The 17,397-nt window shown below is 38.7% G+C and overlaps 1 protein-coding gene across 1 annotated transcript in view; it reads left to right on the top strand.

The window, feature by feature from the left end:
• Positions 1-17,397, top strand: part of UNC80 (unc-80 subunit of NALCN channel complex) — a 153,788-nt gene that overhangs the window by 8,103 nt on the left and 128,288 nt on the right. The window contains exons 3-8 of the mRNA XM_088135592.1: positions 8,811-8,967; positions 9,836-10,140; positions 11,688-11,811; positions 13,526-13,599; positions 13,658-13,666; positions 15,251-15,381. Coding sequence (XP_087991718.1) covers positions 8,811-8,967; positions 9,836-10,140; positions 11,688-11,811; positions 13,526-13,599; positions 13,658-13,666; positions 15,251-15,381 — 800 coding nt within the window. The remainder of the gene's footprint in view (positions 1-8,810; positions 8,968-9,835; positions 10,141-11,687; positions 11,812-13,525; positions 13,600-13,657; positions 13,667-15,250; positions 15,382-17,397) is intronic.

Below are 17,397 nucleotides of genomic sequence, written 5' to 3'. Positions count from 1 at the left end.
ACGAAATAGACCTGCCTTTGTCTCAGAAAATTTGCAGTCAGCTAAGTATTGAACTATTTTTCTGCCATAAGATGAGAACAGAGATCTGAAGTGACATATATAATGTCTAAGCCTTTGCTAAGGAATTTTCTGGAAAAGATGTATAAGATTGGTGGCTGGCAGTTCTTATATTACTAAAACATGCAATCAGCCATTTCTGCTCGGTGTGTACAAGGAGATGAGAAGGCATTCTCTTGCAGCAGAGAGCCTGCCTACCAGTGAGGTAGTCATCATACACTGAAAACAGCATACACGGGTCACACAAGGTTCTGGTTGCCAACTTTCCAGCTGGATCGGGACCACATTTAGTCAAGGGGAGCCCACCATTTCTCTGGGCAACTGTCCTGCTGTTACACTTAGGATTTTGCCCCCTAGCATTCAGTCAGAATTTGCCTTCCTGTAATTTAAATCTTTTTCTACATACACTGGTTCTTCACTCTGGATGAGAGAGAACAGATTTTGACTTTCTTATGGGTGGCATCTTTTCTGGTATTTGAAGAATATTGCTATCAAAATCCCCCATGTTGTTGTTGTTTTCTCAAGGCTAAATGTATCAGTAGTCTTTTCTCAAAGCTGAACATACCTGCCCCTTCCATCATTGTTTGTAGGACTTAGTTCTAGTTCCCTAATCATATTAATTGTCTTTTTCTGAATTTGATCCAGTTTCTTTGAATCCTTTTTAAAGTATCAATGTGGGGGAATCAAGTGGAACTATTATTTCCTATGATTTGGAAATTATATTTTTAGAAATGTGTTGTCTTTTTTGCATCTGCAACATTTTGCCGGTTCATATTCAGTTGGGAATCAACTATTGAATAGGGGTTCCCCCTCCCCACAACTTCTATTACCAAGCCTAGTATCCCCCATTCTATCCTTGTGCATTTATTGATCAGCATGTCATGAGGTACCTTGTCAAATAGTTTGCTGAAATCAAAATATATGTTTACAGCATTCCTACAATGCCTGTTTTAAAAAGGTACAAGATTAAGTCTGGCAAGAGTTTGTTTATCAAAAAATGCCTGCTGACTTATAATTATTGCATTTTCAAGGTGGTTACAGATCCATTTCTTTATTATCTGCTCTAAAACCTTCCTAATTATTGATGACTGACTGGACTGTTAACTGGATTTTCCGTTTTCCTGATTTCGGAGATAGAGACAGGACTTCCTCTTTAATTATCTGACATTCCACCAGTTCTCCAGGATTTTTCAAGAGAAATACATAAGGGTTCAGCCAGATTATCAGCTAGTTCCTGCAGTGTTCAAGGTTCATCTGATCCTGAAGATTTAAACTTGTTCTAATTATCAAGTTACCACATTATCTATCAGTCTCCATCTTTGGTTCTTCTTCATGCTGCTTTTCACAATTTCCTGGTAGAACACTTTTTTTTTTTTTTTTTTGCTGGAGAAGACCAAAACAAAATAGGAGCTGAATTTGTTGCTTACAGTTTAGCATTTTTCCAACCTCACTTAGCAACTGTATTCTGGTTCTTTTCTTTTCTTTTCTTTTCTTTTCTTTTCTTTTCTTTTCTTTTCTTTTCTTTTCTTTTCTTTTCTTTTCTTTTCTTTTCTTCTGAGTGCATCTACTAAATAAGCATCTTCATTAATCTCAGCTCATCAGAGACATTTGTTTTCCTACAATGCTACAGTTCTGGGCTGTTTGTACTTTTCCTTTGTGACTTGGCCTACCTTACTGGAATTGTTTGCAATTGTGCTTATAATTCCTTTTTATTTAAGAAATCCCACTTAGTTTGAGCTCTTTCTCCCATTAATATTTCCTGCCATAGTGTTGTGGCTAGCCAGTTTGCATTCACAGTGCCAGACAGCAACTATATCTCAACATACACCTTTTCTCAGATATGAGCTTTAGTGTGTAAACTCAGGAGATTCTTTCAAAAGATTCCCCATCTAGAGATAAAAAAGGGTTTGTTCTTTTAAAAGGCAAAAGCAGAAATCTGGGGAAACATAGCAAGAAGTTACTGTGCCAGAACTGGAGAAAGAAATGAGATGTACCATCTCACCAACAATTTTGATAAATGGCTGGAGGAATTCTGGGAGCTGAAGTCCACCCATCTTAAAGTTGCCAAGATTGGGAAACACTGGGGAAAAGAGAGGACATTGCTTCACCATTCATGTTTTTTTCTTAGGAAATTATTTTAATCCAAAGCTTACATTTTAACTTCTTTTATCTTATGTCTGTAAGTTAAATCTTATTGTCTATTATTCTGCACAAGTAGGGCATTCTGTGTAATTTCAGATAGATTTCCAAAATATTTTTTAATATTAACTTTTTGTGAGCTGAAAAGTTATTTGGAATTGGAGACCATACCATAGATCAGTGATCAGCACCACCTTGTGGTGTGCTGGGAACACTACATGCAATTTTGCAAATGAGGTTTAATATGTATTTTTTTACTTTCTTTCCTTTTTTAAAAAAATACAGTTCAATTTTATTTATCTCCATCAAGATGGATTTATCTCCTCCAGGGGGAAGGGCTGAAACCTTTAGCTACACACCTCTATGCTAGAGGGCCAGGAGATTGCTACAGAAGCCATTAATAATTAACCCTTTACCTTTTTACTCCCAGAAGAACAGTACAGATTGTGAGAACTCTGCCTCTTTTACAGCTGAGGGCTAGCAGGAGAACCTCAGAAAAGTGATGCACCCCATGAAAAATAGGCATCAATAACTACCAAGGCAGGAAAGCAGGGTCAGAATGTATGGGCCCATAGTGCTTTAGGTAATGGAGATTTGAGATCTCCTGCCTTTTAGTTTCCAGGCCTACTAATCAATGCTTTGTATTTATTAAGACCCACTCTTTGAAATTTTATATTTAACTATACTCAGTTTTAGTTTCCCTCAAGAATTCCAGCTTTACATGGTCACTTTCCCCAATATTTTTATTACTTTCACTGTTTCAATTAAGTCTTTTGCAGGTGGGCTTCGAGTCAGTATTGGCTCCTGATGACTGCCTGGACTAGTCCCTGCAGTTGTTTTGGCAAGTTTTCAGAAGTGGTTTGCCCTTGCCTGCTTCTTCCTAGGGCTGAGAGAGCGACTGGCCCAAAGTCACCCAGCTGGGTTCATGGTAGAACTAGAACTCATGGTTTGTCAGTTTCTAGCCTGGTGCCTTAACTTAGTCTTACCTATTGATTAATATCAAGTCAAAGGTAGCTGATCTTGTTGTGCCTTCCTCCAAATTCTGAAGGAGAAAGAAAGTCAGGAATTTCCTGGAAAGACCATTAGACTTTAACTCCCAACAGATGTTAAAGTAACTACAGCCTCCCATGGCTACAATCTCACTTCGAAAGAACTGCAGATTGCTTTTAGAAGGCATCATCCACATCTTTTTTTTTATTGGTTGGGAGGGCAATAACAGACAGCAGCAACAGTACTACTTTTATTTGTTCCTTGATTTATCTTAACCAAAATGTTCTTGAAATACTGCCAAGTTCATTCATCTGGATGTCTGGTCAGGAATATATATTTTTAACATAGAGTGCACTTCCTCCTTACCTGTTATTTGATTCTGTTTCTTCTGAACAAACTGTATACTTCAACTGCTATATTCTACTCATGAGAGTCATCCCACCAGGTCTCTGTTATACATATTAAATTATACTTTCCCTTTTGTGCTAAGACAGTGTTGTCCAAACCTGGCCACTTTAAGATGAGTGGACTTCAACTCCCAGAATTCCCCAGCCAGCATGGGTGGCTGGGGAATTCTGGGAGTTGAAGTCCACTCATCTTAAAGTGGCCAAATTTGGACAACACTGTGCTAAGAGGTCAAGCTCATCTTGTTTATTTCCCATGCTCTGAGCATTTGCATGTATTTTCAGCAACATTTCCAGTTTCTGCAGTGCATAATTTTTTATCTGATGTCCTTACTGCAGAGATTTCATTTTCCTTTCCTACAAGATTCATTTTGAAACACTCCTAATGAAGCTCATCATGCATTGGTGAGACACATTTTTCTCCCCCCTTGTTAGATGCAACTAATCTTTTGTCAGCAATTTGTCACTTAGATGACGCAAACCATGGTCCCAGAAAGCAACTATCTTCCATCAACTCCATTTGGGTAGACAATCATTGACTTGCAGCATTCCTTTCCCCCTTTCAGATCCTTTTTCATGGACTGGGAAAATGGACGAGAATATAATCCAAGCCCCCAAGCTTTTAAACGTCAGAGATTTTTCAGAGATCATGGTGATATGGTCATAGCTATTCTTTGAAGCATCGTTTGTCCCCACGTGTATTACTGTAGAATAAAGGGATAGTTGTCAGTGGACTTAATAAATCATGGAAGTTGTTATGAGGGCGGAACTAGCAAGGTGGGAAATGAAAAGCCCAGGATTAGACAGCCCATTTTGTAAACACTGGTCAGATGCAGCATGAGAAATGGGCTGCGCCAAGTCATTGCAAAAGAAAAGAGAAAGTTCTAGATTTAAACCTTTGAACACACACATATAAAGCACCTGACTCTTAGGCTGTCAGAAACCATTCTTCATCTTACTAAGTTTTGCTTGCAATTTCCATGAGACCACCAAGTTGCAGAGAAAGATTACTGTAAAGGCTTGGGGGCAACTGTATTCTGTCAAGTTCATATCTATGTTTCATTTCGTAGCAGTCATGAGTCATCAGCTACCACAATTGTTCTGTCTTCTTATAAGGCATGGTTGCATCTTTTTGGTCCTATAGGGATCCACCACCCTATTCCCCATTCTGCGTAGTCTGTTTTTCTTTTCCTGAATGCTTAGAACTTGTTTCATTTGCAAGACCTTGCAAGACTGAAGATTGTTTCTGAGTTTCAGCATTGTGGAATATCTTCACATCTCTTGTTTTTTGGTTATTACTCTCATCCACTGGATTCACTGTTAAGTCTGACTGGCTTCTTTATGAAGAGGAGCTTCCACTAAAAATTTTTCCTGTAGAACTTTCTTTCCTTGAATTGATTAATGCCCATCCTTTATCACCAAGTGAAAGTTAGTTATTTACAGCTTGAATACTTTTGATTTTTTGTTTGTTCCAGATCTGCTACAAGCTTGCATTTGCTATAAATTATATGCCAAGTTGTTTTCAGGCAGGAAAAAAACATGGCACCAGCATTGCAGGTCACAATTGTAGACTCCTGTTTCTTTACATTCACATTAGCTTCTTAGAATACATTATTTCTTCTTGTTTCCTTCTCAAGCTCTCATGTTAGCCAAGTACAAACCCTTAGTTTGAAGGGAAAGTTTGTTAGAGATTCCCCATAAAGTCCTTCATCGAACACCTCTAGCAAACTTTTTAGTTCTTCTTATTTCACTCAATTCCTCACTCAAATCCTGTCAATTCTGATGATATCATCACATCATTGTCTCCTTCACTGTTGTCCTCTTCGGTCCCCCAAAGTTTGTTTGCCTGTATGGTATTCTACTATAGGACAACCCATAATTTTAATACATGCCCCGCTCCAGTTTACTTGATTGTCTGAGATCATTTTGTCAAATTCCTAATCCATAATCATTTTAAGTAAGATAACATATGTATCAAACTATTTCTGAACAATTATGAAGCTTGTTGGGTGTGAATTAACAAGAGGTTAGAAGCTGGCTACTGTTTCCTTGAATATAGCAGCCCATGTCTCTTTCACTTGGCAATTTAGTCATACTGAATAACATCAGAATTACAGTAAGTGTTTTACTAGTAATATTTATTGGAAAGTTAAAATTTTCAACTATATTGTCTCTTCCAATGGTTTCCCAGCATTGTTGCTAAGCTCCATTTTGAGAGTCATCTATATTTCTTGTTAATACTGCCTTTAGGTCTTTTTCCACCCCAGTTTTCATAATCACATTACTGATCCTGTTGCTCTATTACCAGAAGTTTGGAAACAAGAAAGTGGGAAAAAGTAACACTGAAAAATACTCTAGTCTGATTCGGCTGATCTTATATATCTCAGGAGGACTCTGGTAGCCCCTTTGCCTAATCAGTTGTATTAAAAGGTATAAGCAGTATACCTTTTTGTGCAGTAAATTTTGTGCAGCTTTTAATAAAGTTTGTTGGTCAGAAAAGATGCTACCAGACTCCTACTGATTTTTTGCCTTCGTAGACTAACATGACTCTCCTCCTACTATGTATCTCAGTTAACACTTTTAAACTCTCCAGCAATTTGGGCCTGAGCAAAATAAGAGGAAGTTAGTTGACCTGGGGATAAAAACAGATACCTTGGTGAGCATGTAGGAAGGTTTGGAGGTCAATTACAATGGATCAGCTAGCAAATGCTCAATTGCTGTTAAGGATTTCTCTGCATTGATTACAAGCCGTTATGAGCCAGTTTGGAGTAGTGGTTAAGGCACTAGGCTAGAACCTGTGAGACCAGGAGTTCTAGTCCTGCTTAGTCATGAAGCCAGCTGGGTGACCTTGGGCCAGTCTCTTTCTCTCAGCCGTAGGAAGAAGAAGGCGAGGGCAAACCACTTCTGAAACCTTGCCAAGAAAACTGCAAGGACTAGTCCAGGCAGTTGCCAGGAGTCAAAAACTGTCTTGAAGGCAAAAAAAAAAAAAAAAAAAAAGCTCTCAAATATCAAGAGATCAGCATATGAACACTAGTAAATCATAGACTTGTTTGTACATCCTGGTGAAAGGAATATGATTAATATTTGTGGGAAGATATAGAATCGTTGCTTAGAGTCCACTTGTCTACTTGCAAGCTCTTCTTTATACTCATGGAAAGATCTTTTCAAAGGACATTTTGATAAGGATTGCTTCATGCCAAAGATGAATAAAACTGCTAACACAATCTCTCTCAATTTTAAGTGCATGTCAGTTCCATTGATTCCAATGGAATGCTTAAGTGCATTTTTAATTCTGTTCCATTAGAGCTTCTTTTAAAGTTGACTAGACTATTGCCATTCTCAGTGTGAGCGGAGGCTATATTGTAACATAACAACATATTGTTGCATGCAAACAGAATAACCTGCCCTTCCTCAACCTAGTACAATCCAGATATATTGGAATGGTCTTGGCCATGCTTGGCCTGGAAATTTTTGGAGCTGCAATCCCAACATTTCAGGAGTTCATCAGCTTGGGGAGAACTCTTATGGTGTCAGAACATGTTATTTTAAAAAATAGTACTATGTTCTTTAATATTTTATTTTTTAAAAGGTTCATGATGATATGATATAGTTATATGGCTTAAAATATGCTGCAAGTCTTTTAACAGTTCTGTTTATTGTAGAAAGATTCTGCAAACCTGGAAACAAGGAAGACATTGCCCTTGTTCACACATTTTTGTCCATGTTTACTTTGCTTGATGGCCAGAAACAGACAACAAGAACTGATTCTTTTCAAAATATTGAATCAAGAACATAAGAAAGTTCTCCCCCCTCTTTATTTTGAACCATAGCCAGATTTTTTAAAGGGTCCTCCTCAGTGCCTTCTGTATCTCAGAGGTTTTCTGCCTAGGACCTCCCAACTACCCCCCCCACACCCTCCCCAAAACCCCTTGATACAGTCCCTAGAAATTCTCTAGAGGTTGCCACTGAATTGCAAGTTTCAGTGAGATGAAGTGAGAGAATTATTAAATACTCCAAATTAAACATAGAATAAATATTGTTATTGTTTAATTACAATAATTTTAAATCACACTTTTGTCCCATTTCTTTTCTTTGTCCTAGCCCCATCTAGTTATTGGAAATTAGTCTCCCACATGTGTCCTGCTCAGCCTGAAAATAGATGCAAGCCTGCGTTGCAATTGAATGAGTTGTCTTCCAAATCCTGCCAATTACAATGTTAACAATGTCCAATGAATCTTCAAGTAAAATTTAAACCTACTGTACAAAAAATATCCCCTGATAACAGGATTAGTTTGGAGGATTGCACACATCCATACATATTATTAATGGTGTTAAGAACCTTCACCCAATATGAAACACTTACTATGAAGAAAAGAGAAAAGCAAACACACTTATATTGGAAAGATATGGAATCTGCTGGATTATATCCAGGAGAGGCTATTTAGATATGCAAATTATTACTTGGTGCTCTTAGTCATAGGATGATGAACAGGTACAGTGGTGCTTAAAAGTGTATGAACTCTTTTGAATTTTCAATATTTCTGCATAAATATGACCTAAAACATGATCTGTTCTCCAAACAAGTCCTAAAACTAGGCAATCAGAACCCAATTAAACAAATAAGTCAAAATATTATATTTGTTCATTGATTTATTGAGGAAAATGATCCAAAACTACATATTTGTGTGTGGCAAAAGGATGTGAACCTCTAAGATTATCAGTTCATTTGAAGGGAAAAGCAGCGCCAGATCGATTTGTGAGTCCATCATGATAGCAATGCCACCATTAAAATCTTTCCAGTTTAGCAAAAGTCTTATCCTTTAGAAATATCTTATTAGAAAATAAAGTCATGAATTTTAGCATAAGAGAAAATTCAGCAAGCATAATTGCTGTGTTTGTAAGACAAGCATTCAAGCATGGATAGTAAATGTGTACTATTTAGCACATAGAGCCATGAGTCCAAAAGCCATGGTCCAACCAGTTCCCTGATACATCTACATGAAATGTAAAAGATAAATGCGTGCTGTCTATTCTTTGCTGATATTTGCTGCAGGAAACAGGAGGGCAAAATGTCACATGAAAGATCTGCCTTTAGTAGAAAATATTTAATTCTTGTGGAATGTTTATATTTCATGGAGAGCAGCAAAGTGCATAAAAAGGGAATATAGTAAAAGTTTCAAAAACCTAAACTAAGGTTTTTTCCCCCTCATTTCATTTTAGTCTTTTGAAAGAGTTTTGGTTGAAAACAAGCTGCATGGTCTTTCACCAGCTCTTTCTGAAGCCATCCAGAGCATTTCACGCTGGGAATTGATTCAAGCTGCCTTACCACATGTCCTTCACTGCACAGCCACTCTGCTTTCCAACCGGAACAAGTTAGGTCAGTGCACATCTGTGATTTTAAAAACAACTGTGGTTAGACATTATGTTATCAATTATGATCAAAACTGACTAAATACAGTTCAGGTTAAAGTTCTATGACTTGCATTTTAGCTCTATTAAGAAAAAGAATAGGAAGGCAGGCAGGCAGGCTTTCATGCACATTTGCTTTTGTGCAAATGATGGCATAGTAAACTGTGAGGGCAAGATGAACTGATGGTTGTATAGGAAAGGGATTGCAGATGAAGATACAAGAAGGATGGAGAGTTAAAGGGTTTGATAATGGAGAGCCTTGTCATAGGGAGCAGCTTGGTGGACCATGGAAGGATGCAGTCAGTCACAAAAATATGATAGGAAGTCAGCTGGATTTTAAAACCTGCATGATAACAGTAAGAATATCGTAAGCAGTAAAAATCCTCAGGAAGGGGATAATCGCTTATATTTTTACAGGACAGGTTAAAATATAATTAAAAGCATGTTTCCAATAGAAAAACACAAGTCTTATCCATCCATCAATACAATACAATGTAAATACAAGATAAAGTCCGAGAAACACTGCTTACATGGATACCTTTGAAACATTAACTGGGTTTATCAGAGCATAGAAGAAATGAAGATGTCAATGATTTAGAAGTAGCCTTAGAAACTATTTAAAGGAGAACAGTTCATATATTACCAAGTCAAATAAAACATAGTACCCATGTACAATGTCTTTCTAGATGCTCAAAGTGGGTAGCAAGTAAGGAAGACTTAGCTGACTGCTAAATATGTATGGTAGGATGTGCTTGGCATTATGGGAAACAAGTTGAGAGAGATTCTTCTCAAGGTGCACCATCTAATCATGGTCCCCACAATCTTTTTCCACCTAGGACATCAGGACAAACTTGGTGTTGCTGAGACAAAACTCCTTCACACTCTCCATTGGATGTTGCTAGAAGCACCTCAAGACTGCAGCAATGACCTCTTTGGAGGATCAGGAGACAGAGGATCAAGTTGGAGAGGAAGCAGCAGTGCTTTTATCCACCAGATTGAAAACCAAGGATCTCCAGAGCAATCGAGATGTGACAGCACCAATGAGGAAGAAGAGAACAGCAGAAGGAAGTTCTTTCAGAATTCAATGGCCACTGTGGAGCTTTTTGTATTCTTATTTGCTCCTCTGGTTCATAGGATTAAAGTAAGTCTCTATAGTCAAACAAGTGGCAGCTGTAAGGGAGATGGCATGTTTTGCTATCATAATGAACAACTACTGCCTTGCATATCTGCTGCCTTGGTGTTTCATGGATATAGCATATGGCATACAAGAAACTCTTAGTCTGGTTTGTTTGTTTTTTACCATCATGTCTCCACCCATGTTGCATCTATTAGGGAATTTATTTATTTATTTATTTATTTGATTTATATATGGAAGGGTGTGAGGTGGTTGCAGAATTGGTCCCCTTTAGTGCAAAGAGTCAACCATCTAGCTTCAAACTCATCCAGCTTCCAGGTTTTCTGCCTGCCATAAATAGAACATCTTTAGAAAAAGATGGTAATCTTACTGGACATATGAACTTGTTTTCCCCAAACAGAGTGTCTTGATATTCTTGCATTATCTCTATAAGTGAGTAGTGACTGCTGTGCTTCTTCTTCAACCAAACTAGCATGGGGCATTGAGATTCTGCTACCTCTAGTTTCATCAAGTTCATACATGGCCCTGCCTTACTTCTCCTTAGGCTTATTCCTACCAATGACATGGAGGCTGGCAAGTTTAAGTCCAAGACTTCAAAGCATGCTGAGAATTATGCAAGAGCCATGTATTGTTCTCTGTTTTTCCCCCAAAGATGACAACTTCTTTCTCCCACGGAGCCTTAGTCATAGTTTGTTGAGGTATTTAAAGTGACAAAGTACACTTAGAGCTTCTGATCATGTTTTCTGTTTTTGGTTTGGAGGGTGAAGGCTATCCAACGTGGCCTTGTTCACATGACACAATTAGCAGTGCCAGGATGTTCTGTAAACTCTCAAAAGCAGCTAACTGATCCAGCCAATTAACCCTTAAGGAGTTCATTTTCGTTCCAAACAGACTGAATCTTGCTTGAGGCTAAAATAATGTCTTCCAGGTCTTGCAAACTACTTCTCTGTCTCTTCTGAGTCCTAAAGACATTCACCAAAGTGGGTCTTTTATAGCTACTCTGTTATTGTTCCAGCTTCCTCTCCTCCACTGGGGCTACACAGGAGATGAAAAAGGGCAGAAAAGAGTGGGGTGAGCACTACTTCCCTGAACCTCTCTGGGGTAGTACTGGCCTCACACCTCCCCCATTCATTTTTAATTGAACAAGTGCTGTCTTCCAGAGGATCCATTGCATTGCCTATACCAAAAAGATCTGACCAATCACAAGGGTTACAGGTTCCACAACTTTTTTGATTGGGTAATATAACTAAACAAAGGGGAAAAAAGAGATGGTGGAATAATCATACTTCATTTTAGGGTTTAATTTTTGATGTAGTTAGTGAACCCAACCCACTTATGAGCTGTATTTTCTTAGATCCATCAACGTACTCTACTTAAAACCAGTAAATTAAATTGATTCCCATGCATCCCCTTATCTGAGTGCTAATTTGGAACCAGGGATACTTTTTATGTGGGGAAAAAAAATGAATCAGCTTTGGAATTGGGAAATTCTACACATATATAGATATCCTTTTTCCTTAGAATAATCTAACAACTTGCTGTTATGTTTTTAGGAATCTGATCTGACTTTTCGTCTTGCCAGTGGTCTTGTTATTTGGCAGCCAATGTGGGAACACAGGCAGCCAGAAGTCACTGCCTTTACCGCACTGGTTAAGCCCATCAGGAATATAATCACAGGTTTGTGTGTGTGTGTGAGTGTGCATGTATGTGTACATGTGTATGTGTGCACATGAGTGCACACTAAATCAAGGTCTTTTCCATCTATATACACACTGCAATTATGACTGCTGGATCAGCATGGTTTTTGAAAGGATGGCAGTGAAGAGAGGCTTTCTACTGCCTGCATTGCTTTTACAAACAGAATTCCTAGCGCTAAAGGTTAAGCTATTCTGCCTCTCCATCCTCAATAGATTTTTTTTTCCTGGCAAGAAGAAAGAAGGGAAAAGTGTCAGGAAAACCTGAGTAGCTTAATCACTCGTTGCAAATATCATAATTTGGACCCTCTGCAGAATTCTGTGAATGAGCCATGAAAATTGCACAATAAATGGTCTGCATGGAAACAACCTAATTTCAGGAACTATTTTAGGAAATATGTAGAAGCCTTTGCACTTGCCCAAATGACTTGGGGGAGCACAAGTGAATTGGGGATGGAGCAGCAAAACAGAGTGGAAATATGTTCTTAAGACTATCGTTGGGTTCAGTTTCCTACTAGAATATGCAACAAATGATTCCTGTTTTGCATTACTACATTTCCAAGAGATATTATCTCCTTGCTTTTTTTAAAAATAAGATAGAAGTGGGTCATGATTAGAGGACAGATCTGTGAGATTTTAAAATATAAGTGCCCTCCACATATGCTGGGGTCAGATTCTGAGGGCTACATGAGACTGCAGTACTAAATTATATACTTCACATGTGGCCCCATTCCTAGAATTTTACAGGGATCATATTTAAATGCTTTAAGAGAAATATTGATGGCATGAGTTTTTGTTGAGAACCTTGACAGAGTGGAATGTTGCATATGAAATAGAATTCATTTTTCTTAATGGTGTGGTGGGGTAATTTTATTCTATAATTCATTGCTTGGCATGGCTACACCATGTGCTTCCAGAAATACAGGGGAGCTGAAATACTGTCAGGGTTAGCTACTACTGATGTTGCAAGTGAACCGAAAGGGGCCCCCTCACTTCATGTCAGCAGTTGGCTTTTTCTTCAAGTCCATTGTGCCAGTAGGTAGCAGGTTAACTTAAAGGACCAGGGCAAGTTGAGGAGCACAGGCTCTGCCAATCTCTTACACATTGCTGCTCTTCTCTAGCATGTACAGTCTCTTCCATCCAAAGTAGCTATCTCATTTAGCCTAATGGTAGAGAAATATATGAAGGACCAAAAATGGGAAATATTCAGATGCTATCAGCCTCTATCAATGATTATGTCCCAGCCTCTCAAGTACAGTATTAATAATAATAAAAGTGTTTCCTAGCTTCACCCAAAAGACAGAGGCCAACTTCATATGCAGTGAACCAACTTTTATTTTTTGTTGTAATACTAATGAGGCGCAGAACATATATCCAACAACCCCCCTCCTCAAAAAACCCAGTTACCATAAACCACTTCTTATAGTCCCTTAAGAGCAGAGAATAGCACCTCCCAGTTTTAACTCTGAGCTCACCAACAGTGCTGTGTGCCCAATGTTTACAATAACATACAGTTAGGATTGTGAGATCCATAATTCTAGATTCTCCAACATATAGTGCTGTATTGATTAAAAAGGATAACTAGTTACTCATGTACGATTAAGAACAGTAGGGTCATTTAATGTATAGTCTGCTATCAGAATTGTTAAAATTTGAATCATGTAGCTTCTGTACTAACAAGCTGTTGAATTTGCCAGCAAAGAGGAGTTCTCCAATCAAAAACCAGGGCCTTACTTGTGAATCTCCTAACCTGGATGCTGGGCATACAGAGGTAACCACTGAAGCTGTACTGTTTTGGGGGGAGTAATGGGAATCAATGGTGGGGGCAGGGTAAGCAGGCAGAACAAGGTTAGTGAAATTTTATGTAGGGTGTTTCTGGACATACACCCAGTAGTGCTAGCAATCAAAAACTAATGTGCAGTTATCCATCCTTTCTTCCTCATGGAAGACAAAAGAAAAGGTTGAAGAACTACAGTAAAAGCATGGAAAGCTTCCAAACAGAAGAAGTTGTCACTTGGACCCTTGATTGTGTGCATTAAAAATTGTATTTCCATTGTAGCAATTGGCAATAAATTCAGTAAAATCTCCCTGCATAAACACTTGTTGAAATTGGAACAGCAATATCTACCAAAAACAAACAAACAAACAAACAAAAGGCAGGGGAGAGGCATTTGTGTACATAGACCATCTGATTGGTCCTCATGGTTTCCCCCATGAGGCACCTTTTGCCCATGGCTCGCTTACAGGATGTTCTGATGCCAGGAAATATGAAGCAGGCGAAGCACGTCTATCCTCCCTGCTGCCAAGATCTGAAGACTTAGGGAAAGTTGCACACAATTCACATTGAGGTGTCTTTTTGTGAAGAGCCCCTAAACAATTTCATTCAGTGCCTGAAGGTCTCCAGGGCATTGTGTATTTGCTTTATTCTTGCTTTCCGTCTTGGGTTTAGCTGCAGCTAGGATGGCAATTCTTCATCTAGGATATATTATTTCAGAGTGCAGGTGAAGGGCTCATAGCACGAAGGCCCTGATACCATAGGGTAGGAAACATGGCATTCATGGGTACCAGTGTCCCTGCAACAGTTCCTTTGAGCCTTCCAGGCTCTGTATCTGTCATTAAAACAAACAGATAAATAAATGGGAAGCTGGCATGCTGTAAAACATAGTGCCAGCCTCCAGCATCATCTCATGCATTCTTAGAAAATAAGCATTCTTAGCAATTAAAGAATGATTGGCTGCAACCCAGTGTGCGGCCTGCAAGTGTCCCCACCCAGCCAGAAAAAAGGAACAAGTTATCATGGACTGCTAGGGAACATCTTTGAAGCTGGAGGGGATGACAGAGGGCAAGCTTAACAGCTGGCCTTCTGTTAAGTGTTTGTGACTGGTCATGCCCAGAATGGGTGTGTTATACCTGCTGCCACTTTGTGAGGAGGCTGTCCCACTCCCCAACAGCCATTGTATGAGCATGCCTACAATATGTCCCTAAGAAAATGAGTAAGCCTTTGAACTTTTTGTTTAAAAATAGCTTTCTCTTGATGGTTTTGTTTTTTAAGTGAATGGTGACATATCATAATTGCAAGCATTCAAAATACAATAAATTATATGAGTCTTTACTTGCAGTTGGAAGTGATATAGCATAGGCATGATTTAATCATCCCAGGGAGAACTGGGACTTGATGTACAGTGCCTACAAATTATTCTCTTCCCATGTCTCATCATGTTCATTTATTTTCATTCTGCAAGCTCTAAAAATGATTGCATTTCAATTTATGTCTAAGACTGGGGAATGCAATTTTTCCTCCATCCTAGGCTAGAGAAACTTTCAGGACAACATCTGAAGGTTCTCCCCCTTGAATTAGCAGTCACAATGGTGTATCTATACGATATATGTACATTTTATCATTGTTTCTCCCTGGCCTGTAGATAGTGTGTGAATCAACCGAATCGGACTCCATTCCACCAAGGCAGCCCTTCCTGGGTTGCCACCGTGGAAATTCCATTGATGGAAGCATCTCATCCCAAGCCTCCCAAGAGAAAGGACCCCCCTATCCTAGGTATGTATTCTTCTAAAAGCTTAAAATCTGCAGTTTTCTATTTGTTACACAGAATAATTTAAGAAATCAGAAAAATACTTCTGCTGAAGAGGGTCAGTTTGGTGTAGCGGTTAAGGCATCAGGCTTGAAAGTGACAGACAGTGAGTTCCACTCCTGCCTTCGGCACAAAGCCAGTTAGGTGATCTTGGGCTAGCCCTAGGAAGGAGGCGAGGGCAAACCATTTCCAAAATCTTGCCAAGAAAACTTCAGGGACTTGTCCAGGCAGTTGCTGGGAGTCAACACTGACTCAAAGGCACAAAAACAGCAACTTCTGCTAAAAGGAAGACTCCCAGTTGTATGGCTGGACTTAAAAAATGCTCTGCTATACTGCATATATGTAACATTGAAATGTAGTGGTATTGTATATACAAATGATTAATATTAAATCTTCCCCCGTTAGGATCACTAAGACATGTGAACATCTGGTGAAAAATTCAGTGGTACTTTGCTTTCCTTTAATCTATATCATCTTTCTCTCCAAAAGTCCCACTGGAGACTTTGAGGTTTTAACATGTTCAAATTGCAATTCTTCATGGTCATTTTTTATTTTGAGCATAGATTGATGTAGTACAGTAATATAGCTGTGTCCAACCAGATGCGCCCCCAAAGGCATTGGACCGAACCCTTAAAATCCTCAATCCCATGGCCATTGGGGAATGGTAGTCTTGGACCCCTTAGAACACTTTGCAGCAATTCCAAAGCTGAACAGAGAACATTTTGCTCTTAAAACACTAAAAAATAAATAAACAAATAAAAACAAAGATAATGGTTTATCTTCTAGGAACTAGGGAATTGCTTTATTCCTCAGAAAAATATAGAACCTGAAACAAAACACAACTTAACTGCTTATATTTCCTGCCCTGATCTAGCCATTTGATGCCTTATTTGATAGGACACACATGTGACTGACCTTGTTCATTTGGTTCCAAGATCCATAGTTAACACTATGTTGTTGATGAAACTGTGGAAATATAGCCCTTAAATTTTACTGGTGAGAAACTGAAAGATTCATTGTGCCTTACATATACGGAGAAGAACAGCATATCCACATACCCAATGCCTGGACAGATGGTTAAAACGAAACAGGAAATCAAATTGATATTTCCTATTCATTTGGTCCTTTCCCTCCTCAAATACAGCAAGGCATTCAGTGTCTGAAACTGAGCAGGGTGGTCACTATGGCAATGAAGCTGCAGGCAGGGTCTTAGCCTGCGTCATTAATTTCTCTTCATTTGCTGAACTCATTGATCACTCCAAACGGAACTGGAGAGGGTGTTGCCTAGCAACAAGCAGGAACAGAATAAATGTTGTTTGCTCTACTTACCAATCCAGCTTTTATACAATTATTTCTGTCCTTGAAGATAAAATTCAAACAATCCTTACATCCTGGCCTTTGGGGAAAGTGTGCAATCACTGACTCGGTGAGCTTAGAGTACAATTCAAATTAAGTAGACTTAAGGAAATGTGTACATTTTAAAACTTGCTTTAATTGGGAGAGGGAGAGGGAGAGAGAAACAGAAACTGTGACGGGGGGGGGGGGGGGAGGAACAAAAATACCAAAAACCAGAACAAAACACAGTCAAAATCCAACACCACCAACTCAAACCAAATGTCTTCCAGACATGCTTTGTGATGTTTAATGCAGGAGATAGAACAGAGCTATTGCTCAAAATGACGCCAAGACCCTGCCATAGTATCAGAGGAATTACACAATAACATGCCAATTGTGCTAACAGAGGTGTGTCACCTGATTGCTTGTGTTCCACAGAGAGACTGAAGTCAAAATATCTGCCAACTATAATGCTGAAAGTCAGGAAAATTAAAATTCCCATCATCATGTAACAGCCTAATTTAGATGAAGAAATTGTAGGAGTTTGTCCTTCCCATATACAATTTCTTAATATCTTATATACCTCTTTAAAATAATTTAAAAGTATTCACCTAGGAACGCTGCTAAGTAAATATACGCTGCTAAGT

Source organism: Python bivittatus, unplaced genomic scaffold (genome assembly GCF_059951505.1).
Source record: "Python bivittatus isolate LINGU-HERP-01145 unplaced genomic scaffold, Pbiv_v1 ctg000200_np1212, whole genome shotgun sequence".
NCBI lineage: Eukaryota > Metazoa > Chordata > Lepidosauria > Squamata > Pythonidae > Python > Python bivittatus.
The sequence above is the reverse complement of the archived record's forward strand: the minus strand, read 5'-3'. Positions and strand labels throughout refer to the sequence as shown.